At 46.7% G+C, this 27,680-nt stretch overlaps 1 protein-coding gene and 1 long non-coding RNA gene across 44 annotated transcripts in view; one reads left to right on the top strand and one right to left on the bottom strand.

Moving 5' to 3' along the window:
• ZKSCAN5 (zinc finger with KRAB and SCAN domains 5) overlaps positions 1 to 20,046 on the top strand; it is a 34,439-nt gene extending 14,393 nt beyond the window's left edge. For 10 of the 43 annotated variants that reach the window (XM_028845558.2, XM_077996213.1, XM_077996214.1 and 7 more), the window contains 3 exons: positions 6,968 to 7,050; positions 12,098 to 12,703; positions 17,331 to 20,046. In XM_028845558.2, coding sequence (XP_028701391.2) covers positions 12,118 to 12,703; positions 17,331 to 18,472 — 1,728 coding nt within the window. In that variant the 5' untranslated portion in view covers positions 6,968 to 7,050; positions 12,098 to 12,117 and the 3' untranslated portion in view covers positions 18,473 to 20,046. Of the gene's footprint in view, positions 1 to 6,412; positions 6,522 to 6,656; positions 7,051 to 7,307; positions 7,444 to 12,097; positions 12,935 to 13,483; positions 13,813 to 17,256 lie in introns of those variants that run through there. The other 33 variants (XM_077996197.1, XM_077996194.1, XM_015134389.3 and 30 more) reach the window with 13 other exon arrangements.
• Positions 14,762 to 23,023, bottom strand: LOC144339712 (uncharacterized). Its single transcript, XR_013415069.1, has 3 exons — positions 22,867 to 23,023; positions 17,164 to 20,456; positions 14,762 to 15,489 (listed from the first exon to the last, which is right to left on the bottom strand). It is a non-coding gene; the product is annotated as an uncharacterized LOC144339712 (long non-coding RNA).
• Between the last annotated feature and the right edge of the window lie 4,657 nt (positions 23,024 to 27,680).

The raw sequence follows: 27,680 nt of genomic DNA on the forward strand, positions 1-27,680 counted from the left end.
AACGGCTAGGTGCAGCGGCTCATGCCTGTAATCCTAGAACTTTGGGAGGCTAAGGCAGGCAGATCACAAGGTCAGGAGATCGAGACCATCCTGGCCAACATGGTGAAACCCTGTCTCTGCTAAAAATACAAAAATTAGCAGGGTGTGGTGGCGTGCACCTGTAGTCCCAGCTACTCGGGAGGCCGAGGCAGGAGAATTGCTTGAACCAGGGAGGCGGAGATTGCAGTGAGCCAAGGCTGCGGCACTGCACTCCAGCCTAGCAGCAGAGTGAGACTCCATCTCAGGAAAAAAAAAAAAAAAGAAAAAAAGATACAAGAATACTGTTGGCTGGGTGCTCACAATTGTAATCCCTCCACTTTGGGAGGCCAAGGTGGGTGGATCACCTGAGGTCAGGAGTTGGAGACCAGCCTGGCCAAGATGATGAAACCCTGTCTCTACTAAAAATACAAAAAATTAGCTGGGCATGGTGGTGCGCGCCTATAATCCCAGCTACTCAAGAGGCTGAGGCAGGAGACTCATTTGAACCCGGGAGGCAAAGGTGGCAGTGAGCCAAGACCACGGCACTGCACTCCAGCCTGGGCAACGAGCAAGACTCTGTCTCAAAAAAGAAAAGAATAGTGTCACACAATGCTTTTAGAAAATCCTTCTAGCAAAATGTGATGGTCCAGAATCTCTTACTATCTTCTTCTTGTTGCAAAATACTGTGTGATGAAGTCCTTCCTGTTGAATGACTCACAAGATAAGAATGCCGTTTTCCATTTTGAAATTAGAAATACATTTTTCATCATTGATTCTTGAGTTTAAGAAAATTCATCTAGGATGTTATCATTTGAAACTCATTCTAGAAGCTCTGTTACACTTTCAGTTTCATCATTCTCATTGGAGAGTGTAGCTGTCTTTCTGTGTCATCTTCTGAATTGACTGATAATAGTCGTCCTCTGCAAATTTTCCTCTCTGCCAATGTGGGCAGCAAATGAAAAATTTGGAATTCTCAACCATGTTCAATGAAAGCTAAACAAAGGTGTTAGTGATCTTATTTTTGGTATAAAAGAAAGTAGCTTCATGCCTGTAATCCCAGCATTTTGGGAGGCTGAAGCAGGTGGATCTCTTGAGCCCAGGAGTTTGAGACCAGCCTGGGCAACGTGACGAAAACTCGCCTCTACAAAAAATACAAAAATTGGCCATGCACGGTGGCTCATGCCTGTAATTCCAGCACTTTGGGAGGCCAAGGCGGGTGGATCACCTGAGGTCAGGAATTTGAGACCAGCCTGACCAACATGGCAAAACCCCATCTCCACTAAAAATACAAAAAATTAGCCGGGCATGGTGGTGGATGCCTGTAATCCTAGTAGCTACTTAGGAAGCTGAGGCAGGAGAATTGATTGAACCTGAGAGGTGGAGGTTGCCGTGAGCCGAGATTGCACCACTGCACTCCAGCCTGGGTGACAAGAGCAAAACTCTATCTCAGGGAAAAAAAAAAAAAAGCCAGGTATGGTGGCACACACCTGTGTCCTGGCTATACCAGAGGTTGAGGTGGGAGATTGCTTGAGCCCAGGAGTTCGAGGCTGCAGTAAGCTGTGATGGTGCCACTGCAGTCCAGCCTGGGAGCCAGAGTCAGACTCTGTCTCCATAACAAAAAATTAAAAATGAAATTTAAAACTTCTCAGAAAAGTCTGGGGCGGTGACTGATGCTTGTAATTCCAGCACCTTGGGAGGCTGAGGTGGGTGGATCATCTGAGGTCAGGAGTTTGAGACCAGCCTGGTCAACATGGTGAAACCCCGTCTCTACTAAAAATATACAAAAATTATCCAGGTGTGGTGGTACATGCCTGTAATCGCAGCTACTTAGGAGGCTAAGACAGGAGAATCGCTTGAACCTGGGAGGCGGTGGTTGCAATGAACCGAGATTGTGCCACTGCACTCAGGCCTGGGCAACAGAGTGAGACTCCATTTCAAAAAACAAAACAAAACAAACAAACAAAAAAAACTGCTCAGGAAAGAAATGGGAACACTAGAATTGTGTACAGTACACCTGGATGTGCCAACAGGTAATCCTTGCAGTAGCTCAGTGGAATAGCTGTTACTGTTATCCTTCTGTTAGAAATTAAGCTCAGGGCTGGGCCTGTGGCTCACGCCTGTAATCCCAGCACTTTGGGAAGCCAAGGCGGGCAGATCACCTGCGGTCAGGAGTTTGAGACCAGCCTGGCCAACATGGTGAAACCCCATCATCTCTACTAAAAATACAAAAAAAATTAGCTGGGTGTGGTGGCAGGGGCCTGTAGTCCAGCTCCTTGGGAGTCTGAGGCAGGAGAATCACTTGAGTCTAGGAGATGGAGGTTGCAGTGAGTGGAGATTGTGCCACCGCACTCCCGCCTGGGCGACAGAGCAAGACTCCGTCTCAAAAAAAAAAAAAAAAAAAAAAAATTAAGCTGAGGCCTCGAGAGGTTTAGTTGATTTGTCCCACGTCACAAAGCTATGGAATAACAGAGCTGGGATTTGAACCCAAGCAGCCTGACTGAATCCATCCTCCTCCCATCTTCTGAGCCATCTCGTCTTTGCTTTTTTTTTTTTTTTTTTTTTTGAGACGGAGTCTCGCTCTGTCGCCCAGGCTGGAGTGCAGTGGCCGGATCTCAGCTCACTGCAAGCTCCGCCTCCCGGGTTCGGGCCATTCTCCTGTCTCAGCCTCCTGAGTAGCTGGGACTACAGGCGCCCGCCACCTCGCCCGGCTAGTTTTTTGTATTTTTTAGTAGAGACGGGGTTTCACCGTGTTAGCCAGGATGGTCTCGATCTCCTGACCTCGTGATCCGCCCGTCTCGGCCTCCCAAAGTGCTGGGATTACAGGCTTGAGCCACCGCGCCCGGCCTCTTTTTTTTTTTTTGTAAAACAGGGTCTCACTCTTGCCCAGGCCGGAGTGCAGTCGTGTGACTGCAACCTCTACCTCCCAGGTTCAAGCGATTCTCCTGCCTTAGCCTCCCGAGTAGCTGGGATCACAGGCATGTGCCACCACGCCTGGCCACATCTTGTCTTTGCTTCAGCACCAACTTCTCCTAGGCACAGACTGCTCCCTCCTCGAGTCACTTGGGTTCTGTCCACTTTCAGGGTTTCTCTCCATCCAGCTCTTGTCCTTTGTTTCCAGCTGCTTCTCATCCTCTGTGCCCTGTTAACCAGACCCTAGCTGGTTTATTTTAGCAAAATTACTCTTCATTCGGACATAGACCTTACTCACCATTTTCATCAACTTATGTATTCAGTCTTTAGCCAGTCCTGGTTTCAGATGCCTTCTCTGCTTTTGGCTTTCATCTGTAACCATTGTCCTGTCCTTTTTGTGTCATTGCTCCTTATTCCCTAGTCATTGGAAGTCAGCAAGCCATGGATGCCCCGAGATCTCCAGGACTCCAGATCTAAATACAGTGTCTAAACTGTCCAGTTACAGCTTAATCACAGGCAGGCTGTGCAAGTCAAGGCACAGGTGGATGGTGAGATCCAGACATGCTGTGGATCTTAGACAAACAGCAAGCAGAGGTGACCTCGGGGTCAGGTGGTCCCTGGCTTCCAGAGGTGAGACGTCTGGGTGTTGCGCATGCTGTTCCTGCTGTGGGGAAAGCACCCCATCTTCCCCATCTCCATTCCTACAGTCCAGAGTCACTTTCCGGGGAAAGGCTTTGCTGCTGCCCCTGCCTCCCCTGCTCCACTCTGTAAGTGCCCCTGCCTCTGTGGTCCCACGGGAACTTGGGTCAACTTTCGTCATGGCACTCTTCATGCTGTGCTGTAAGGCTTGCCTGTGTGCCCTTCCCGTTAGGCCAGGGGTATCCAATCTTTTGGCTTCTCCGGGCCACACTGGAAGAAGAATTGTCTTGGGCCACTCAGAAAATACACTCGCACTAACCATAGCTGATGAACTTAAAAAAATAAAAATTGCAAAAAAAAAAATCCCATATTTCTTTTCGTGAGACAGAGTTTCACTTTGTTGCCCAGGCTGGAGTACAATGGCGCGATCTCAGTTCACCACAACCTCCGCCTCCTGGGTTCAAGCGATTCTCCTGCCTCAGTCTCCTGAGTAGCTGGGATTACAGGCATGCGCCACACGCCCCGCTAATTTTGTATTTTTAGTAGAGATGCTTTCTCCATGTTGGTCAGGCAGGTCTTGTACTCCCGGCCTCAGGTGATCCGCCTGCATCAGCTTCCCAAAGTGTTGGGATTACAGGCATGAGCTACCGTGCCTGGCCCTTCATAATGTTTTAAGAAAGTTTACAAATGTATGAGCCGGGCATGGTGGCTCACGCCTGTAATCCCAGCACTTTAGGAGGCTGAACCAGGCAGATCACTTGAGACTGGGAGTTCGAGACCAGCCTGGCCAACATGATGAAACTCAGTCTCTACTAAAAACACAAAAATTAGCCAGGCATGGTGGCACATGCCTGTAATTCCAGCTACTCGGGAAGCTGAGGCAGGAGAATCTCTTGAACCCGGGAGGCGGAGGTTGCAGTGAGCCAAGATCGCACCACTACACTTCAGCCTGGACAACAGAGCGAGACTCCATCTCAAAAAGCAAAACTAGCCAGGTGCGGTGGTGGGCGCCTGTAATCCCAGCTACTTGGGAGGCTGAGGCAGGAGAATCACTTGGACCCGGGAGGCGGAGGTTGCAGTGAGCTGAGATTGCACCACTGCACTCCAGCGTAGGCAACAGAGTGAGACTGGTCTTAAAAAAAAAAAAAAAAAGAAAGTTTACAAATTTGTGTTGGGCCACATTCAAAGCTGTCCTGGGCCGCGGGCCGCGGGTTGGGCAAGCTTGCATTAGACAGTAGTTTTTCAAGGTAAGAATTGTTCTGTCTGTTCCTGAGATAGGCAGATAGAGAGTAGTTTTAATACACACTTCTTGACTGAATAGAAAGTAACCATGGAAATTCTGGAAGGGATTTCTGAGGCCATGGTAATCCAAGAGTGGTCCAGGGAGCAGTAGCACCAGCATCACCTGGGAGCTTATTAGAAATGCCAACTAGGGGCTGGGCACCATGGCTCACACCTGTAATCCCAGCATTTTTGGAGGCCATTGCAGGCGAATTACCAGAGTTTAAGACCAGCCTGGACAATGTGGTGACACCCCGTCTCTACTAAAACTACAAAAATTAGCCAGGCTTGGTGGTGCACACCTGTAATCCCAGCTACTCGGGAGGCTGAGGCAGGAAAATTGCTTGAACCTGGGAGGCAGAGGTTGCAGTGAGCTGAGATGGTACCACTGCACTCTAGCCTGGGCCACAGAGTGAGACTGTCTCAAAAAAAAAAATTTAAAAAGATATACAAACTCTCAGGCCTCACCCCAGGCCTTTTCAGTCAGCATCTGCACGTACCAAGATCCCCTAGGGGATGTAGGTGATTTATTTGTACATTAAAGCTCGAACAGCCCTGGGCTGTTAAGAATGCTTCAGTTTCATGGAAGATGTGGGACTTTGGTGGTTCTTCAAGTTAATAAAATTTGATCGTGGCAAAGTAGAATGCATCCTTTGTTTTTCTTTGGAGAGGGAATCTTGCTCTGTCACCCAGGCCAGAGTGCAGTGGTGTGATCTCAGCTTACTACAACCTCCACCTCCCGGGTTCAAACAATTCTCCTGCCTCAGTCTCCTGAGCAACTGGGACTACAGGTGCCCGCCACCATGCCCGCCTAATTTTTGCATTTTTAGTAGAGATGGGGTTTCACCATATTGGCCAGGTTCGTCTCTAACTCCTGACCTTGTGATCTGCCTGCCTCAGCCTCCCAAAGTGCTGGGATTACACGTGTGAACCACCGTGCCTGGCCCCCACTTTTTATTTTATTTTATTTTATTTTTTTATTTTATTTTTTTTTTTGAGACGGAGTCTCACGCTGTTGCCCAGGCTGGAGTGCAGTGGCGCGATCTCGGCTCACTGCAAGCTCCGCCTCCCAGGTTCCCGCCATTCTCCTGCCTCAGCCTCCTGAGTAGCTGGGACTACAGGCGCCCGCCACCGCGCCCGGCTAATTTTTTGTATTTTTAGTAGAGACGGGGTTTCACTGTGGTCTCGATCTCCTGACCTTGTGATCCGCCCGCCTCGGCCTCCCAAAGTGCTGGGATTACAGGCTTGAGCCACCGCACCCGGCCTATTTTATTTTTATTTTTTTGAGATGGAGTCTTGCTCTGTCGCCCAGGCTGGAGTGCAATGGCGCGATCTTGGCTCACTGTAACCTCCATCTGCCAGGTTCAAGCAATTCTCCTGCCTCAGCCTCCTGAGTAGCTGGGACTACAGGCACCCGCCACCACACTGGCTAATTTTTGTATTTTTAGTAGAGGCGGGGTTTCACCATATTAGCCAGGCTGGTCTCGAACTCCTGACCTTGTGATCTGCCTGCCTTGGCCTCCCACAGTGCTGGGATTACAGGTGTGAGCCACCACACCCAGTCTTTTTTTTTTTTTTTTTTTTTTTTCTGAGACAGTGGCTGACTCTGTTGCCCAGGCTGGAGTGCAGTGGTGCAATCTTGGCTCATTGCAACCTCTGCCTCCTAGGTTCAAGTGATTCTCATGTCTTAGCTTCTCAAGCAGGCAGGATTACAGGCATGTATCGCTACATCTGGCTAATTTTTGTATTTTTAGTAGAGACGGGATTTTGCCTTGTTGGCCAGGATGGCCTTGAATTCTGGCCTCAAGTGATCTGCCCGCCTTGACCTCCCAAAGTGCTGGTATTACAGGCGCGAGCCACTGTGCCTGGCCACAGAATGCATCCTTTATAGCAGAATGACAAGCAAGGATTAGCCTGACCAACGTAGGAAGTCTAGGGGAAAGGAGAAATAACACAGTGTGAGAGGATCCAGAAATTAAAGGGTCTTGACAGCCAGGCAGAAGAATTTGGCTTCAGTGCAGTCGGGGCCATTATGGATTCCTGAGCATAAGAGGAACATGATGGCAATGAGAACCGGGCAAAGATGTTCTCACTTAAACCTCTTTTTCTCCTCCCTTAGCCCTTCCTGTTCTCCAAGTTCCTTCCCTTCCCCTGAAGGACAGCCAGGAGCTGACAGCTTCACTTCTCTCAACTGGGTCCCAGGTGAGCTGGTGCCCCTTTGCCCTCAGAGAGGACCCATCCTGAACCTTCACCAGGAGTTCAGTTTCTTTAGCCAGTGACCAGGCCCATCTTGGGTTGGTACCTTCATTCGTTTGGCCTTTTTCCTTTCTGCCTAGTCCTTCCCCATCCTCTTTGAGGCACAGTTCCTCCTTGTTTCTTTTCTTAATGAGCCCAGTTCTTCCCCTCACTCCAAATTTGGATATAGGGAATGAGAATTTAGTGGAGATCTCCTGTTTCAGAAGTTGGTGAAAATTGAAGAGGTGGCTGATGTGGCTGTATCCTTCATCCTGGAGGAATGGGGACATTTGGACCAGTCCCAGAAGTCCCTTTATAGGGATGACAGGAAGGAGAACTATGGGAGTATTACTTCCATGGGTAAGGATTATTTCATCTGCATGGATTAGGACATCTTTATTTTGTTATATTATAAAGAGTATTTCTAGCACACCCTATAATGGCATTTATGTTTTATGTGCTATGACTTTGCTTTTTTTTTTTTCTTTTTGTAAAAGAATAAATCAACCTTCACTTTCTTATTCAGCTTATTCTGATCATTTCCATCTTAAGAGTATGATTAGACACTGATAGTACCTGGGGGGACTGTTTTTGCAATCCAGCAAATGCTAACTTTTTACTACTTTAAAATAAGAGCGGGCCGGCTGTGGTGGCTCATGCCTGTAATCCCAGTATTTTGGAAGGTCGAAGCGGGTGGACCACCTGAGGTCAGGAGTTTAAGACCAGTCTGGCCAACATGGTGAAACCCCATCGCTACTACAAATACAAAAATCAGCCGGGCGCAGTGGCGGGCGCCTGTGATCCCAGCTACTCAGGAGGACTTCATTACCATTCTTAAGTCACCGATACCTGTTTTATGATGTTCGCCTTGGCACCTACATTTTACGTGTCATATCGCTTCTTGAATTTTGTGGCCCTATTTCTAAGTTATAATCCTGGAAGCTAATATTTAATTGTACTGTCTGGAGCAGTTATAAAAATCTCAGCACTCCTGCAAACATTTTGGAGATTATAGCTTTTAGTCTTTTTTTAGTAAATTCTTTTAGAAGAACCACTCTATCAGGCATACTGGAAGACTTCAGATGCAAACATACACACTGCAAAATATATTTTTTTTATTTTTTTATTTTTTTGAGATAGAGTCTCGCTCTGTCTCCCAGGCTGGAGTGCAATGGTGTGATCTCGACTCCCTGCAACCTCCGCCTCCTGGTTTCAAGCAATTCTTCTGCCTCAGCCTCCTGAATAGCTGGGGTTACAGGCATGAGCCACCACGCCCGGCTAATTTTTGTATTTTTAGTAGAGGCAGGGTTTCACCATATTGGCCAGGCTGGTCTCAAACTCCTGACCTCGTGATCTGCCCAGCTTGGCCTCCCAAAGTGCTGGGATTAACAGGCGTGAGCCACCATGCCCAGCCCACAATGCAAAATTTCTTTTGAAAAGCACTGTGTCAGTTTACATTGTTTAACCATTTCAGTTTGCTTACAGGCTTTTATTTAACAGGTATAGAGCTGACTCCTGCTCTTTTTTTTTTTTTTGAGATGAAGTCTCGCTGTGTCTCCCAGGCTGGAGTGCAGTGGCGCGATCTCAGCTCACTGCAAGCTCCGCCTCCCGGGTTTACGCCATTCTCCTGCCTCAGCCTCCCAAGTAGCTGGGACTACAGGCGCCCGCCACCTCGCCCGGCTAGTTTTTTGTATTTTTAGTAGAGACGGGGTTTCACCATGTTAGCCAGGACGGTCTCGATCTCCTGACCTTGTGATCCGCCCGTCTCGGCCTCCCAAAGTGCTGGGATTACAGGCTTGAGCCACCGCGCCCGGCACTCCTGCTCTTTTAAAATTTCCATATTTATTTGTATTTATTTCCTTTTTTGATTTATTTGTGCATGCCTCTGTTCATTAATCTATTGGGATCTTGGTAGTCTTTTTTTATTTTGATGTTTGAATTTTTGTGGAAAAAAGTCAAATTTATGCTTTAAAATTATTGATTAAATCAATAATTTTATTATTGATTTTTCATGGAGCCTTTTATCTCAGTGAATTACTCATATAGTATAAATGTTATATTTAATGCAAATTTAGAAAATTTTTCTTCTTTTTAAATTAATTACCAATAGCTTGCTTGTTTATTTGAGCCTGTTACTCTTGCTTTATCTTTTTCAGTTACTTTACAGGTACCTAATGGATTTCAGAGTTTGAGGTTCTTGGCATAGTTCTTTTCTGTGGTATTCTCTAAGCAGTTTTAAATGTGTAGTTTCTGATGTTTTTCTCATTCTCTGTCTCTTCATTACAACATCTGTATTTATCACTTCAGTACACTATTCTACATAATCACATGGCCGTGGTTTCTCCCTCCTTCACTTCTCTTGGAAGGCCATATTAGATTATTTTCAGATCTGCGGATTTCTATTAATTACAGCATCACCAAAAGTCAAAATTAAAGAAAGTACTCATCAGATTTAGAAGTGAGATTTTTACAACATAAGTAAATGAGTCTTGGAGGCAGCAGTTTCTGTGGAGCGGCAGGGGTGTTGGGGAACAAGAGACAGTTTCTTTGAAGATTGCGAAGGAGTGGAATTTGAAAAAGCTATCATAGATGAATGTAAGGACTTTGTCTCTGAAGGGGAAATGAGGCCTGGTCACTGAAAGAATAATGGGTTGGATGGGTGGATTGTTTTTTGTTTCTTTTTTTTTTTTTTTTTCCCGACAGATCTCGCTCTGTTACCTAGGCGGGAATGCAGTGGTACGATCTCGGCTCACTGCAACCTCTGCCTCCCGGGTTCAAGCTATTCTCGCGCCTCAGCCTCCCGAGTAGCTGGGATTACAGGCACCCTCCACCACACCCGCCTACTTTTTGTATTTTTAGTAGAGGTGAGGTTTCACCACGTTGGCCAAGCTAGTCTCAAACTCCCGACCTCAGGTGATCCAACCGCCTCGACCTTCCAAAGTGCTGGGATTACAGGCGTGAGCCACCACGCCTGGCCCGTATGTTTTTTTAATGGGAGAAATTTTCAGCATATTTAAGTGCTACTGGAGAAGAACTAGTAGAGTAAAATATGGAAGCAAGGAGGAGCAGATAGGCTGCGTGTGGTGTCTCATGCCTGTAATCCCAGCACTTTGGGAGGCTGAGGCAGGCAGATCACAAGGTCAGGAGTTTGAGACCAGCCTGGCCAACATGGCAAAACCCTGTCTCTACTGAAAATACAAAAATTATCCAGGCATGGTGGCACACACCTGTACTCTCAGTTACTTAGGAGCTGAGGCAGGAAAATTGCTTGAATCTGGGAGGTGGAGGTTGCAGTGAGCTGAGATCACACGATTGCGTTCCAGCCTAGGTGACAATGTGAGACCCTGTCTCAAAAAAAAGAAAAAAAAAAAAATGGAGGGGCAGTTAGGTGATGTGAGGAGATCCCTGGAAAGCAGGAAGGTATGGTGAGATCTGGGATACAGGAAGGAGGAAGGACTGACCTTGGGTCGAGAGACATGACTCCATAGAGAGACAAGGGGAGGAGGAAGTGAACACGCTGTCCTGTTGAGCGCAGGAACTCATGCCTGTAATCTCAGCACTTTGGGAGGCCAAGGAAGGAGGATCACTTGAGGCCAGGAGTTCAAGACCAGCCTGGGCAACATAGTGAGACAAACCCTTACAAAATATACAAAAATTAGCCAGGCGTGGTGGTGCACACCTGTAGAGGCTGAGGTGGGAGGACTGCTTCAACCAGGGAGTTAGAAGTAACAGTAAGCTGTGATTGTGCTGCTGTGTTCTAGCCTGGGTGACAGAGCTTGCTCTGTCTATGCAAACCTTATTAAACATCAGTGTTTTGAGTAAAGTATCTTGCTGATACAGGTGCACAAAGGAACTAATTTTAGCCACTGAAACATCCACGTTTATCAGTGACTGCTGAACGTTAACCTAGCTCTTGGAAGTAGTAGGTTCTCTGGATATGGAAAGAATGTCTTTTTTCCTTTAGATTAATTCGTACCAAGCTGAAATCCTGTGGGCACTGAGAAACCTAGAAAGATCACCTTTCTTCTCAGGCTGTGAATTCACAGGAAGAGGAAGGTGAAGATGGAGTTAGCTGCATAACCTGCTATCCAATTTCATTAAGAATATTGCCCAGTTGCGACCGGGTGCGGTGGCTCACATCTGTAATCCCAGCACTTTGGGAGGCCGAGGTGGGCGGATCAGTGGGTCAGTAGTTTGAGACCATCCTGGCCAATATGGCAAAACCCTGTCTCTACTAAAATTACTAAAATTAGCCGGGCGTAGTGACTTGCGCCTGTAGTGCCGGCGACTCGGGAGGCTGAGGCAAAAGAATCGCTTGAACCTGGAGCTGCACTCCAGCTGGGGCAGCAGAGCGAGACTCCATCTCAAAAAAAAAAAGAAAAAAGAAAAATGAAAAAGAATATTGCCCAGTCACGTTGGCTCACGTCTGTAATCCCAGCCCTTTGGGAGGCTGAGGTGGGAGGATCACTTGAGCTCAGGAGTTTGAAATCAGCATGGGCAACATAATGAGACCCTCATCTCCACAAAAAATACAAAAATTAGCTGGGCATGGTGGTGTGTACCTGTAGTCCTAGCTACCCGGGAGGCTGAGGTGGGAGGATCGCTTGAGCCCAAGAGGTTGAGGATGCAGTGAGCCATGATTGCCCCACTGCACTCCAGCCTGGGTGACAGAGTGAGACCCTGTCTCAAAACACACACACACGCGCGCACACACACGAGAACATTTAACATGATACAGGTATTTGCAAGTGCCATACTGAGAGGAGACCCTCTTCGTTCAGTGGAATGACTGATTTCCAGTCTCCTTCCTTTGAACCTTCTTTGCCAGCTCTTCCTTCCCTAACCTCCTCCACTTTTCTGCTTGAATAGTTTTCATCCCATCCCGGTACTGTAAAAGTCCCTTTACAAAATCATGGATCCCTAGCACTTGTCAGTTTCACTTCATTATCCCCTCATTTTATTTCTTCAAATTCAGGGAAGAGCTCATTTTTTCATTCTCCCTCTGTTATTTCAGGTTATGAGTCCAGGGACAATATGGAGCTCATAGTGAAGCAGATTTCTGATGACGCTGAATCACACTGGGTGGCGCCAGAACACACCGAAAGGAGCGTTCCCCAGGATCCAGACTTTGCAGAAGTCAGTGACCTTAAGGGCATGGTACAAAGGTGGCAGGTCAACCCCACCGTGGGGAAATCAAGGCAGAATCCTTCCCAGAAAAGGAATCCGGACGTGATCACAGACCTCAGCCCTAAGCAAAGCACACATGGTGAGAGAGGGCACAGATGCAGCGATTGTGGCAAATTCTTCCTCCAAGCCTCAAACTTTATTCAGCATCGGCGCATCCACACTGGAGAAAAACCGTTTAAGTGCGGAGAATGTGGGAAGAGCTATAATCAGCGGGTGCACCTCACCCAGCACCAGCGGGTCCACACGGGGGAGAAACCCTACAAATGTCAGGTGTGCGGAAAAGCTTTCCGGGTGAGTTCCCACCTGGTTCAGCACCACAGTGTCCACAGCGGAGAGAGGCCTTATGGCTGCAATGAGTGCGGGAAGAACTTCGGTCGCCATTCGCATCTGATCGAACACCTAAAACGCCACTTCAGGGAGAAATCCCAGAGATGTACGTGTGAAGAGTTTATATCCAGGGGATAAATGGAGGCAAAAAGCAAAAGGTGTTTTATTAGTGCAGTACAGCAGGATAGATGCGTGGTGATACTGGGAGGGGTAGGCCGAGGCAAAGGTTATCGTTTGTTTGGTTCTTATTTATTTATTTTTTGAGACAGTCTCACTCTGTCACCCAGGCTGGAGTGCAGTGGAGCGATCTCGGCTCACTGCAACTTCCGCCTCCTCGGTTCAAGCGATTCTCCTGCCTCAGCCTCCCAAGTAGCTGGGACTACAGGCACGCACCAGCACGCCCGGGTAATTTTTGTGTTTTCCGTAGAGACAGGGTTTCCCCACGTTGGCCAGGCTGGTTTTGAACTTGTGACCTCAGGCGATCCACCCGCCTTGGCCTCCCAAAGTGCTGGGATTACAGGCGTGAGCCACCGTGCTGGCTGTGCTCTCAGCTCTTAGTGGTTCCTTCTGGTAGTTCCGTATTTTAAAATACTACTACTATTATAAGTTGGCTCATCAATTATAGATGTTATCCATTGACTTTCTATGGTAGTGAGGATTTGGCTCTCTTATATGCTTTTCTCTCTTTCCCTCATTACTTTACTTATTTTAAAACAATAGCCTGGGTATAGTGGCTCATACCTGTAATCTCAGTGCTTTGTGAGGCGGCTGAGCTGGGAGGATTACTGGAGGCCAGGCGTTCAAGACCACCCTGGGCAACATAGCAAGACCTTTTCTCTACAAAAAAATTTAAAAATTACCTGGGCATGGTGGCACGTGCCTGTAGTTCCAGCTCCCCAGAAGGCTGAGGCGGGAGGATCTCTTAGCCCAGGAGTTCAAGACTACAGTGAGCTATAATTGTGCCTGTGAATAGCCACTGCACTCCAGCCTGGCCAACAGAGCGAGACTTCTTCTCAAACAACAAACAAACACAAACCCAATAAAATAACAGTAGTACAGGAAGCTTGGAGAAAATAAAAAGAAAAAAATAAATCACCCGTAATCATATCACGCTCACTAATAGAACTGTTATTACTTAGAATGTTTCCTTTGTTTTTTCATAAGTCTGTTTTATGTAGTCATACTCAGAATTAAATGTTAAGCGTACACATTTTCCAGTGCTGTTCAGCCCTCCTGTTTATTTCTGACAGGCTGCCATTGTGTGGTGGCATTGTAATTTCCTCAACTGTTCCCAGTTGCTGAACTTCAGATTTTTTCTCTTTTCTCCTGATAACTGTTTATGCCCGTGGCTTTTTCTTTTTTTCTTTTCTTTTCCTTTTTTGAGATGGAGTTTCACTCTTGTTGCCCAGGCTGTAGTGCAATGGCAGGATCTCAGCTCACTGCAACCTCTGCCTCCCAGGTTCAAGCGATTCTCATGCCTCAGCCTCCCGAGTAGCTGAGATTACAGGCATGTGCCACCATACCTGGCTAATTTTTTTGGTATTTTTAGTAGACGGGGTTTCACTATGTTGGCCAGGATGGTCTTGAACTCCTGACCTCAAGTGAGCCACCATGCCTGGCCAGTATTTTTAAACATCTGTTCAAGTGACAGTAAATTTATCTGTGAATGAGATCATTGTAAACTGTGCTGTGAACTTAAAGGCCCTTACTAATATTCTTCAGATGATTCTAAGACCAGCCAAAGTGCTTTTCTTTTTTTTTTTTTTAAATTCTGCCTTCGATGGTTACAGCCACGCTGCATCTTCCACCATGGTATAGAAGTCAGTAAAGTGTCTTTAAAGTTCTGGGTTGAGCTAAGCTATCCTCTCAGCTAGTGTTTTCCCATTCTACTTGATGATTTCCCTCATTTGGGAAATCCACCAATAGTGCTTTGGACTTGAAAAGCAATCGCTTTAAAAGTTATCTGTTGTTTTATACCTTCCCTGCAATTGTTTCTATGGCTAGTTTCCCAGTGAGTACTCACTTGCCTCCCCCAATTTTTGTTTCTTGGGGTTTTTTTTTTTTTTTTTTTTTTGAGATAGGGTCTTGCTGTGTCACACAGGGTGGGGTAAAGTATCAGGATCTCAGCTCACTGCAGCCTCCACTTCCTGGGCTGAACTAATCCTCCCACCTCAGCTTCCTGCATAGCTGGGACTACAAGTGTTCACCACCACACCCAGCTAATTTTTGTATTTTTTTTGTAGAGAAGGGGTCTGACTGTTGCCCAGGCTGGTCTCGAACTTCTAGGCTTAAACGATCCTCCAGCCTTGGCCTCCCCAAGTGCTCGGATTTATAGGTGTAAGCCACCATGCCTGGTCCTCCCTCATTTTTTGGATCAAAGGGGGAATACATGTTTTGCACATCCAGCCATATTATTGAGAGTCTCTGTTGCTAGTTGCACAGGATCTGCAGTGAGCTGAACAGAGATACAGTCCATGCCCTCATGGAGTTGATGGTCTGGTGGGGGTAGGAGATAGTAAAGGTGATGAGCGTTCCCAAAGGAGAAGGATGACGTGCCGGGGGAGGAAAACTGAGGCTAGAATGTTGGCTAAGGGTGAAGGGGGCAGGGATTGCTGTATCGCCCACCCTCTTGACAATGCTTCTGTTGGCTCATTTTGCCTTATTTCCTGACTCCTAGTCAGATATTCCCTGACTCCAAACCCTCTTCATCATCCTTTGCTCCCATTCTTCCAGTTTTTGTCAGTTGTCACCATCCAGTTGTGTATTTGTTTTTTGTTTTTCTTTTTTGAGATGGAGTCTTGCTGTGTCACCCAGGTTGGAGAGCAGTGACACGATCTCGACTCACTGCAGCTTTTGCCTCCCGGGTTCAGGTGATTCTCCTCCCTCAGCCTCCTGAGTAGCTGGGACTACAGGCACCTACCACTATCTCTTGCTAATTTTTGTATGTTTAGTAGAGACAAGGTTTTACCATGTTGGTCAGGCTGGTCTTGAACTCCTGACCTCAGGTGATCCACTTGCCTCAGCCTCCCAAAATGCTGGGATTACAGGCACGAGTCACCACACCCAGCCTGCTACATTTTCTTTATCAACTCATTGCTCGACGGGCACTTAGATTGGTTCCATATCTTTGCAGTTGTGAATTGTGCCACAGAAGACATACGCTTACAGTCTTTTTGGTGTATTGCCTTTTCCTTTGTGTAGATATACCCAGTAGTGGAATTGCTGAATCAACTGGCAGATCTACTCCTGGTTCTTTAAGAAATCTCCATACTGTTATCCACAGAAGTTGTATTAATTTATCTCTCACCAGCAGTGTATAAGCGTTCCCTTTTCACCACATCCATACCAACATCTATTGTTTTTTTACTTTTTTTGAGACAGAGTCTCGCTCTGTTGCCCAGGCTGGAGTGCAGTGGCACAATCTTGGCTCACTGCAACCTCCACCTCCTGGGTTCAAGCAGTTCTCTGCCTCAGCCTCTGGAGTAGCTGTGATTACAGGGCACCCACCACCATGCCCAGCTAATTTTTGTATTTTTAGTAGAAATGGGGTTTCACCATCTTGGCCAGGCTGGTCTTGAACTTCTGACCTCGTGATCCACCCACCTCAGCTTCCCAAAATGCTGGGATTACAGGCGTGAGCTACCTGTACCCGGCCTTTTTTTTTTTTTTTTGAGATGGAATCTTGCTCTGTTGCCCAGGCTGGCATGCAATGGCGCAGTCTTGGCTTACTACAACCTCCGCCTCCTGGGTTCAAGCGATTCTCCTGCCTCAGCCTCCCGAATAGCTGGGATTACAGGCGCCTGCCACCATGCCCAGCTAATTTTTGTATTTTTAGTAGAGATGGGGTTGCACCATGTTGGCCAGGCTGGTCTCGAACTTCTGACCTCAGGTGATCCACCTGCCTCGGCCTCCCAGAGTGCCAGGATTACAAGTGTGAGCCACTGTGCCCGGCCTTTTGACTTCTTAATAATGGCCATTCTTGCAGGAGTAAGGCAGTATCTTACTGTGGCTTTAATTTGCACCTCCCTGATTATTAGTGATGTTGAGCATTTTTGTCATGTTTGTTGGTTATTTGTATATATTATTTTGAGAAATGTCTCCATGTCATTTGCCTACTTTTTGATGGGATTTTTTTTTTCTTGTTGACTTGTTTGAGTTACTTGTAGATTTTGGATATTAGTCCTTTGTGTGATGCATAGTTTGTAAATATTTTCTGCCGTCCCGTGGCTGTATCTTGCTCTTTTCATCGGAAAATTCCAAAAGTTTGTTGTTTACGTTCCTGTTGGCATCAAGTACACACACGCGTCCAGCTCTGTTACTCCTGTTACATCATAGTTTCATCTGATGATCATTTTTTATGACAGTTTATTTTTCCTTTATAAAATAACTGATGGGCTGGGCATGGTGGCTTAAACCTGTAATCTCAGTACTTTGGGAGGTTGAGGCGGGTGGATCACCCAAGGTCAGGAGTTTGAGACCAGCCTGGCCAACATGGTGAAACCCCGTCTCTACTAAACATACAAAAATTAGCTGGGTATGCCCATGCATGCCTGTAGTCTCAGCTACTTGGGAGGCTGAGGCAGGAGAATCGCTTGAACCCAGGAGGCCAAGGTTGCAGTGAGCCGAGATCACGTCACTGTACTCTAGCCTGGGCGACAGAGCAAGACCCCATCTCAAAAAAAAAAAAAAAAAAAGAACTGATGACATTTGCACTTGCTCTTTATTTTTTTTAGGCAGTGACAAAAGAAGTAAGAACACAAAATTAAGTGTTAAGAAGAAAATTTCAGAATATTCAGAAGCAGACATGGAACTATCTGGAAAAACCCAAAGAAATGTTTCTCAAGTTCAAGATTTTGGGGAAGGCTATGAGCTTCAAAGCAAGCTGGATAGAAAGCAGGGAATTCCCATGAAAGAGATAGTAGGACAACCCTCTTCAAAGAGGATGAACTACAGTGAAGTCCCTTATGTCCACAAAAAATCCTCCACTGGAGAGAGACCACATAAATGTAACGAGTGTGGGAAAAGCTTCATTCAGAGCGCACATCTTATTCAACATCAAAGAATACACACTGGGGAGAAACCATTCAGGTGTGAGGAATGTGGGAAAAGCTACAACCAACGCGTGCACCTAACTCAGCATCAGCGCGTCCACACAGGTGAGAAGCCCTACACCTGTCCTTTATGTGGGAAAGCCTTCAGAGTGAGGTCCCACCTTGTTCAGCATCAGAGTGTGCACAGTGGGGAGAGACCCTTCAAGTGTAACGAATGTGGGAAAGGCTTTGGGAGGCGTTCCCACCTGGCTGGACATCTGCGACTCCACTCCCGAGAGAAAGCCCACCAGTGCCGTGAATGTGGGGAAATCTTTTTTCAGTACGTTAGTCTAATTGAACATCAGGTGCTCCACATGGGTCAGAAAAATGAAAAACATGGTGTCTGTGAGGAAGCGTATAGTTGGAACTTGACAGTGATTGAAGACAAGAAGATCGAGTTACAAGAGCAGCCTTATCAGTGTGATATCTGCGGAAAAGCCTTTGGTTACAGTTCAGACCTCATTCAGCATTACAGAACTCATACGGCAGAGAAGCCCTATCAATGTGATACATGTAGAGAAAATGTTGGCCAGTGTTCCCACACCAAACAACATCAAAAAATCTACTCGAGCACAAAATCCCATCAATGTCATGAATGTGGCAGAGGCTTCACTCTGAAGTCACATCTTAATCAACATCAGAGAATCCATACTGGTGAGAAACCTTTTCAATGTAAAGAATGTGGAATGAATTTCAGCTGGAGTTGTAGCCTCTTTAAACACCTGAGAAGCCATGAGAGGACAGATCCCATAAATACCTTAAGTGTAGAGGGGTCTCTGTTGTAGAATAGCTCTGAATTTTAGAGAAGCCTTCCTGGAGGGAAACCGTACTCCTATAATGAGCAAAGTAACAACTTCAAGCATTTTTCCAGCATAACCATCAAAATCACAAATAGGTTGAAATCCTTTAGTTAGAACTCAGCCTTTAGGAACACCGGGGAACCCACAATAATAGATATCTGCTCGTGTTCCCCACTGAGAAATGCTTTAGTTAGCATCTTCATGCTTGGGAATCTAGACAAGAAGAGAATCCATGGATGGACATGGTCGAGGAATTCCGAAAGCCTTCAGATGACATTCAGTCTTCACTTGAAACTGAAAACTGACACTAGGAACAGCCTCATGAGTTCAGTGGAAGTAAGCTTGATTTGCAGCTTCTGCCTCGTTTGATGGCCTATCCAGGGAAGCGCACAGTAAAAGACTTCTTCAGCATGGTGTCTGTTTTGGTACCTCAGCAATTAATCTTTTCTAGAAATTATTATTCCAACCACTAGAATACCCTACTCACTATTCCCACTTTGAGCATTAACCCCTTTGAAAAGAAACGGACTTAAAGTATCTCTATTTTGGCAAAATTCGGGTTCAGGGGCTGGATGGTATGTGTTTCTGCTGCCTTATTTAATCTACCACTTCTCTGTGAAACACTCTACCTTGTTTTTGGTTTGATTCTACTGACGTCAAGGTTTAGCCAGTAGAAGGTAGAGTTAAATTTGTCAATTCAGAAGAAACTGTGCTGGTCAGTCACATCTTAAGGCGAAGGGAGAGGGACCTTAGGGGAACAGAGAAGACAGGCAAAGCTGTGGACTGTTTGATCTTGTATTACCCACAGGAATGAGAGCAGCTAAACCCATAGAAGGAATTGGACCAAGGTGAATTACGAGTCCTGGCCCCAGCAGTATGTGTGCTGACTCCTGGGTGCCCCAGAAATAGAGCTCTCCCATGGAGTGGTGATATACAGCATGAGTTTCAGTTTGCATTGCAGCTAGGATTGAAAGGAATCAGTCATGAGCAGGCAGGCAGAAGGTCCTGTTAGCCCTGCCTTCCAGGAAGGTCGGGGTGGGAGTTTTGAGTGGGAAAGAGATGACATGCACGAAGAGAGTTCCCCTGAGCCTGTTTGCCAGGGACAGTGAGTGAGTGCTCTTGGGCACTGCTCAGGCCCTGCTTCTGCTGACTTGCCTGGCTTACAATAAACGCCTAATAAATATTTGTTGACCGTATGTGTCGTACACTATGGTACCCTGTCCAGTCCCCTCTGCCAAGCTGGGACCCCTCAACTCTTCTGCTCTGAGTTTGGGCCGCAAGTGCTCACAGCTCTTGTTCTCCGGAAACTGGAGAATTACCCTCAGGAGATGAGAGACATCTCACCTTACCCAGGAGGCACCTCCTCTCTACAACCCAATGCCTGGTTCATTTGATTAAAGCAGGGAAAACCCCAGGGTGCTATGACTGCTCCGGCACCCTTGGATCAGGCTAAACTAGACTTTTTCTGAGCCTTCATCCATGCTCAGCTCTCTCCCTTCTCTATCCTGTTTCATTCCCTCCCTCAAAGGCATTTCCTGAATAAATCACACTGTCAATCACATGGTTCTGAATCCCTGTCTCAGACTTTGCTTTAGAGAACCTGATCTAAGACATTTGGTGCCACGAGTGGTCCTAGGAAGCTGCTGTGAGAGTGGATTGTGGAGTTGGTCACTCACCAGGTGGGAGTGAAGACCGCCATCACTGTTAATAGTCCTGGCATGTGGTACCTGTCCGGTCACTAAGTCGTTCACTTGGAAACTGGGATAGGATACAGGTGGAAAAGGATCTATTGACTTGTGGAGGTTTGGGACTAACAGGAAAATAAGGATTATGGAATTGAGTGGCTCTTGCTGAAAGTTACTGACTCCTTGAAGAGAAAAAAATGACAGGGCAAATAACCACCAATTTAATGCCAAGTGTGTGTCAGAGGACCTTCTTGGTAGCTTTTTAGTATTTTTATAGACAGGGTCTTGCTCTGCTGCCCAGGCTGGAGTGCAGTGGTGCAATCGGTTCACTGCAGCCTTGACCTCCTGGGCTCAAGTGACCTAGCCACCTCAGCCTCCTGAGTAGCTGGGACTACAGGCACATGCCACCACGAGTGGCTAATTTTTAAAAAACATTTTTTTTGAGTGATGGTATCTCCCTATGCTGCCCAGAGTGGTCTCAAACTCCTGGGCTCAAGTGATCCTCCAGCCTTGGCCTCCCAAAGTGTTGGGATTACAGGCATGAGCTACTGTCCTGGCCTTGGAATGATTCCTGAAAGCTTAGAAAAGTCAGTGGCCCACATTAAATGAAGTAGAGATGACAAAACCATGGTGGACTTAACAAAGGGATCCAAAGATTCATACATAAACTAGGATGGAACTAGAAGATAAGACCAAACAACCCACCTTCAGTTATGTTCCTTAGGAGGGTCTGGAGAGCATTCTGTTTACCAGGGTTCCAAGGAATGCCCTGATTGGGGGGCCATCAGCATCACTGAGAAGCTTGATATTGGCTATCCTCGTTTGCAGGGGCTGATTATTACATAATGTCACCCCAGACCATTCAGCCAGAGGTGCAGCAGTGGGCATGTGGCCATGGGGACCATTGTTTCTTTTTTTTCCTTTTTGAGACAGGGTCTCGCTTTGTCCCCCAGCCTGGAGTGGAGTGGCACGATTACAGCTCACTGCAGCCTCAACTTCCTGGGTGCCAGTGATCCTCCCACCTCAGCTTTCCAAGTAGCTGGGACCAGAGGCATGTGCCACCATGGCTGGTTCACTTTTGTATTTTTGGTAGAGACAGGGCTTCGCCATGTTGCCCAGACTGGTCTTGAATTCAGGAGCTCAAGCAATCTACCCATCTCAGCCTCCCAAAGTGCTGGGATTACAGACATGGGCCACCTCACCAGGCTATTTATTTTCTATTTTTGGTAGAGATGGGGTCTCACTATGTTGCCCAGGCTGGTCTTGAATTCCTGGGATCAAGGAATACTCCTGTCTCTGCCTCCCAAAAATTACAGGCATGAGCCATCATGCTTGGTTCGTACACTCTTTAAACCAACAGCCATTAAAGGTGCTGTCTTTAATAGGCAGAATAAGGCTGGGCATTGTGGCTCATGCCTGTAATCCCAGCATCTTGAGAGGTCAAGGCAGGTGGATCACTTGAGCCCAAGAGTTCAAGATCAGCCTGGGCAACATAGTGAGATCCTCCCTACTCTGCCCCACCCTCTAGAGAAAATAAATTAGTTGGGCGTGGTGGTGCATGCATCTGTTCCCAGTTACTTGGGAAGCTGAGGTGGGAGGATCACTTGAGCCCAGGAATTCAAGGCTGCAGTGAGCTATGATTGCACCACTGCACTCCAGCCAGGGAAACAGAGCAAGACCCTGTCTCAAAAAATAAATAAATAAATGAAATAATGGGATGGTGAATCAGAATTCTTCGGCAGCATTGTGCCAATCTCCTTAAAACACTGGGGTGGGCTGGGTGCAGTGGCTCATGCCTGTAATCACAGCACTTTGGGAGGCTGAGGCAGGTGGATCACTTGCAGTCAGGAGTCCAAGACCAGCCTGGCCAACATGGTGAAACTCTACCCCTACTAAAAATACAAAAAATTAGCCAGGTGTGGTGGCAGGCGCCTGTAATCCCAGCTAATCAGGAGGGTTAGGTGGGAGGATTGCTTGAACCTGGCAGGCGGAGGTTGCAGTGAGTTGAGATCGCGCCACTGCACTCCAGCCTGGGTGACAGAGTAAGACTCAAAAAAAAAAAAAAAAAAAAAAAAAAAAAAAAAACCTTGGGGGTGACGGTGAAAGCAAAGACTTTCAGCAGGAATTTTTGCCTCCTTAAAAATGAAGTCCTACTTTACTTCAAGTTTGGCTTGAAGCCAAACTATGCCCCTCCTTACCATGTTTCGTATAAATTCATATTGGCCATCCCTTATCAGGATACTAGCCTCTTTTTGACAGCTCTTTCAGATCTGTTTGGTATGATTAGATATATGCAAATTACAAGTTGTCATAAACTGTATTCTCTTCTCCGCTACCCCCCCCCAAGAAGGAATTGTTGAAGTCCCAGCCCCTAGCCCCTAGTACCTCAGAATGTGACCTTATTGGAGATAGAACCATAGCAGATATAATTAGTTAAGACGAGGTCTCGGCGGGGCACGGTGGCTCATGCCTGTAATCCCAGCACTTTGGGAGGCCCAGGTGGGTGGATCACTTGAGTTCAGGAGTTCGAGACCAGCCTGGCCAATATGGCGAAACCGTGACTCTACTAAAAATACAAAACTTAGCTGGGCGTGGTGGGTGCCTGTAGTCCCAGCTACCCGGGAGGCTGAGGCAGGAGAATCGCTTGAACCTGGGTGGCGGACGTTGTAGTCAGCTGAGATTGTGCCATTGCACTCCAGCCTGGGCAACAGAGTGAGATTCTGTCTCAAAAAAAAAAAAAAAAAAAAAAAAGACCAGGTCTTACTGGGATGGGACGAGCCCCTAATCCAAAGCAACTGATGTCCTTATGAGAAGCTGACTGTGTGGACGCAGGCACATAAGAGAGAAGGCCACATGACGGCAACAGCAGTGGCAGAGATGGGTTATGCAGCTGCAAGCCAAGGAATGCCAAAGATTGCCAGCAAACCACCAGAAGCTAAGCCAAAGTTTCCCTTGCAGGTTTCAGGGGGAGCATAGACCTGCTGACACCTTAGTTTCTGACTTCGGAACTCCAGTACTGAGAGACAATACATTTTTATTGTTTTAAACCACCCAGTTTGTGGTACTTTGTTACAGCAGACCTGGGAGATGAATGCACAAGTGTATTCTCTCATTTGTGAATATTAGCATATTAAGGATTTTTTTTTTTTTTTTTTTTTTTTGAGATGGAGTCTCACTCTCTCGCCCAGGCTGGAGTGCAGTGGTGCAATCTTGGCGCACTGCAACCTCCGCCTTCCGAGTTCAAGCGATTGTCTTGCCTCAGCCTCCCAAGTAGCTGGGATTGAAGAGCCGGCCGCACAGCTGTGTGTGGGAGCCACCGGACTAAGCAGCCGAGACAAGGTGGACAGTATAAGAGAATAGTGTAAGTAAGCTGCTAAGAGAGCTGCTAAATAAAACGACATTTCACCTGCCTACTGCCTCCTGAGTGTTCTTTCAGCTATCTGCTCATCCACCCACTCCCTTTGAACCTCAGCATGAGTTGGAACCTGACCCTGGGCATGACAGTTGGCGTAGTTGTGAACCAGACACCGACGGAACAGTATAGCTCTAAGGCGATCAATTGGAATATGAAGCAGTTAATTTTTGCATTGAGTTATTTCCATTTGTTAAAAGTGAAAAAGGGGGAAATTATTAAAATCTGCTTTTGTTGTTATTGTTGTTGAGACAGAGTCTCACTCTGTCACCCAGGTTGGAGTGCAATGGTGTGATGATGGTTCACTGCACCCTTGACTTCCTGGGCTCAAGTGATCCTCCCACCTCGACCTCCTGAGCATTAGGGACTACAGGTGCTCACCATCGTTCCTGGCTAAGTTTTAATTTTTTTGTGTGATGAGACTGGCTCTCACATGTTGCCCTGGCTGGTCTGTTAACTCCTGGTCTCAAGCAATCCTGCCACCTCAGCCTCCTGAGCAGCTGGGTCCATAGGCACACACCACCGTGCCTGGCTAATTTTTGCATTTTTGTAGAGATGGGGTTTTGCCATGTTGCCTAGGCTTATCTTGAACTCCTGGGCAAAGGATCAAGTGATCCTCTGACTTCAGCCCACTTTGGCCTCCCAAAGTGTTGGGACTACAGGTATGAGCCACTACACCTGGCCCTGCTCTCTCTTTAGGAAGCAAAACCCATAAGAACTTTAAAGACTTCCTAAAGCAATTTGTCTTAACATTTTGGGGATAAGGTAGCCTTCTTAGAATCTGTTGAAATCCACTGGCCTTCCCCCCAGAAAAGTCCATATTTACAGAGTCTGATGCATGATGTCAGAATGTCTGTGGAGCCACTAGGGCTATCTGAAAATTCCAAAAGAAGGGACACAGAGGAAAAATTGGCTGAGGGGAATTGCATCAGGAGCACTGGGGGTAGTGACACAATCATACTTAAAGTAAGAGAACACCAAAGCATTACGGGGCATAGATGGATGTTAGAGAGTGGGGAAAAGGCAGGTTTATAGAGCCTGCACTACAAATGAGAAAGTAGGCAAAAATTAAAAAAAAAAAAGACTTTGGCAGCTCAGAGTAATAACAAAAAAGAGGGGAGAAAATTACCTTTTTTCCCTTTTTTTTTTTTGAGACAGGGTCTCACTCTGTCCCCCAGGCTGGAGTGCAGTGGCATGATCTCAGCTCACTGCAATCTCCACTTCCTGGTTTCAAGTGATTCTCCTGCCTCAGCCTCCCAAGTAGCTGGGACTATAGGCACCCATCACCATGCCCAGCTAATTTTTGTATTTTTTGGTAGAGATGGGGTTTCACCATGTTTGCCAGGCTGGTCTTGAACTCCTGACCTCAGGTGATCCACCCGCTTCATCTGCCCAAAGTGCTGGGATTACAGGCATGAGCCACTGTGCCTGGCCTCATTTTCTTTTTGCTTTGATGATATACATTCTTTACATAATAATCACTCAGTACTAGTACAGAAAACACTTGTATTTCTTAAAAACCTAGGCATGATTGTTAACCTCAATGATATTTCCCTGAGGGAGCCCACGTGCTTAGCCAGGGTCAGCAAATAAAGTCAAAGAGTGATGAGTGGAGGTCAAGAGAAAACTCTCAGAGGTCACCCTAAAATCAGCATTTGTGGCTCAGATAACCCTGTTATATTTCAAGGATTATGTCCCTTCCTATCAGGGAATCTTCCCTTGGTCTTGACATTCCTGACCCTTGCTCAGTATCTTTTCCACTGGCTGACACGTGAAGATAGGACACAGGAAGTGAAAACACACACTCTTTCCCCTGTGCCTGGGCTATCTATTCAACACCATGTAATTAATCCTGGGGCGAAGGAAAACACCAGATGTCTTCGCTCATGTAGTATTTTATTCACAAGACACACCCCTTTGAAGTAGTGGTTTCTCTCCTTTGCTGGGTATTGTTGCTTATGACCAAGGAAATCTAGTATTTTTTTTTTTTTTTTTCTGAGATGGGGTCTTTCTCTGTTCCCCAGGCTGGAGTGCAGTGGCAAAATCCCAGCTCACTGCAGCCTTGAACTCCTGGGCTCAAGTGATCCTCTTGCCTCAGCCTCCTGGATAGCTGAGACTATGGGTGCACCACTGAGCCTTCCTACTTTTTAAAATTTTTTGTAGAGTTGAGGTCTTGCTATGTTGCTCAGGCTGGTCTTGAACTCCTGGCCTCAAGTGATCCATTTTGACCTCCCAAAGTCCTGGAATTACATGTGAGAGCCACCGCCCCCAGCAGAAATCTAGTCTTTTAGAGCTTTTCTCTGTCACATCATTCCTGAGATGTGGATTTTCTGGCACCTTAAAAGATGAGGGCTCCACCAAATCTCTTCTCCCATGCATGACAGTCATAAGGTTTATCTCTCAGGTAGATTCTATAATGTAAAATTAAGCTAATAATGTGGCCCAAACTTTCCCACCTGCAGGATTTACAGGGCTTCTCTTCTATCTACCACAAATGTCATGCTGAGGCTGGAAGCCTTTTCACACCCATTGCACTGCAGGATCTCTCCCCAGGCAGATCCTTGGTGCACAGTGAAGCATGAGCTTGACCTGAAGCTTTTCCCACACTCGCCATAAGGGTGGAATTGCTCTTCAGTGGAGCTACCTGGTAGTGATGAGAGCTGAGCTCAGCCTGAAGCTTCTGCCACTCTCCCTACATGTTACAGTTTGGTCTCAGTGTGGATTCTTCCATGCACCATCCCCGTGGTGCATGTAAAGTGTTCTCACAGTCAAGGCAATGATATCACCTCTCCCTGGTGCGATTCATGGTGAGGCCTGAGTTAGAACTAAAGCTCTTCTTGCACTTGTCACATGTTTGGGGCCTCTCCTGGGTGTGCACTCTCAGCTCTGATCTGGCTGAGCTTTTCCTGCATTCTTTTTTTTTTTTTTTTTGAGACGGAGTCTTGCTCTGTTGCTCAGGCTGGAGTGCAGTGGCGTGGCGTGATCTTGGCTCACTGCAAGTTCCGTGTGGCGTGATCTTGGCTCACTGCAAGCTCCGTCTCCTGGATTCATGCCATTCTTCTGCCTCAGCCTCTCGAGTAGCTAGGACTATATAGGCACCCGCCAGCATGCCCGAATAATTTTTTTGTATTTTTAGTAGAGATGGGGTCTCACCGTGTTAGCCTTTGATCTCCTGACCTCATGATCTGCCTGCCTCGGCCTCCCAAAGTGCTGGGATTACAGGTGTGAGCCACCGTGCCTGGCCTACATTCTTTACACTGGTAGGGCTTCTCTCTGGCATGTGTCTTGTGATGGCACACCATGTTAGAACTCTGCCCAAGTTTTTTCCACTCTCCCCTATATGGATTATGAAGACTATTTTTTTCTGGGCTTATTTTCCAGACATCTCTGTGCACATCTTCACATTGGACCTCTCTCTCCTGATCTCCTCTTCCTGGCCTTGCCCACCTGGCAAAATCATGGCCAGCTTATTGTTTGGTTTCTCCTCATAATGTCCTGGCAGGTATTTTTTTCACCGTTTTCTGCCTTGAAGGCCTTTTCCTTCTTCACGTTAGAATCCAAAGGCAAAAGTACAAAGTGAAGGTGTTAGCCTTGAAATAGGGTGTGGAACTGGGAAAAAAATAACAGGAACAATTGCATTAGATTCAGTTTAAGTGCAAGTTTCTTTGAATGAAGTAATTCACAGAGCTCAAAGGCAAAGCTAGAAGGAAGGTAGCTTTGGGTGACTGTCAAAACAACCCCTGAGCAAGGTCTTTTTCATAGGCTCATATGGACTTATGGACTGCTTCTTTTTTTTTGAGATGGAGTCTCTGTTGCCCAGGCTGGAGTGTAGAGGCGTGATCTCAGCTCACTGCAACCTCCGCCTCCCAGGTTCAAGTAATTCTCCCACTTCAGCCTCCCAAGTAGCTGGGATTACAGGTGCCCGCCACTGCCTTCAGCTAATTTTTTTTTTTTTTTTTAAGACAGAGTCTTACTCTGTCACCCAGGCTAGAGTGCAGTGGCTTGATCTTGGCTCACTACAACCTCTGCCTCCTGGGTTCAAGTGATTCTCCTGCCTCAGCCTCCCGAGTAGCTGGGACTACAGGTGCCTGCCATC

Source organism: Macaca mulatta, chromosome 3, assembly GCF_049350105.2.
Source record: "Macaca mulatta isolate MMU2019108-1 chromosome 3, T2T-MMU8v2.0, whole genome shotgun sequence".
Classification (NCBI taxonomy): domain Eukaryota; kingdom Metazoa; phylum Chordata; class Mammalia; order Primates; family Cercopithecidae; genus Macaca; species Macaca mulatta.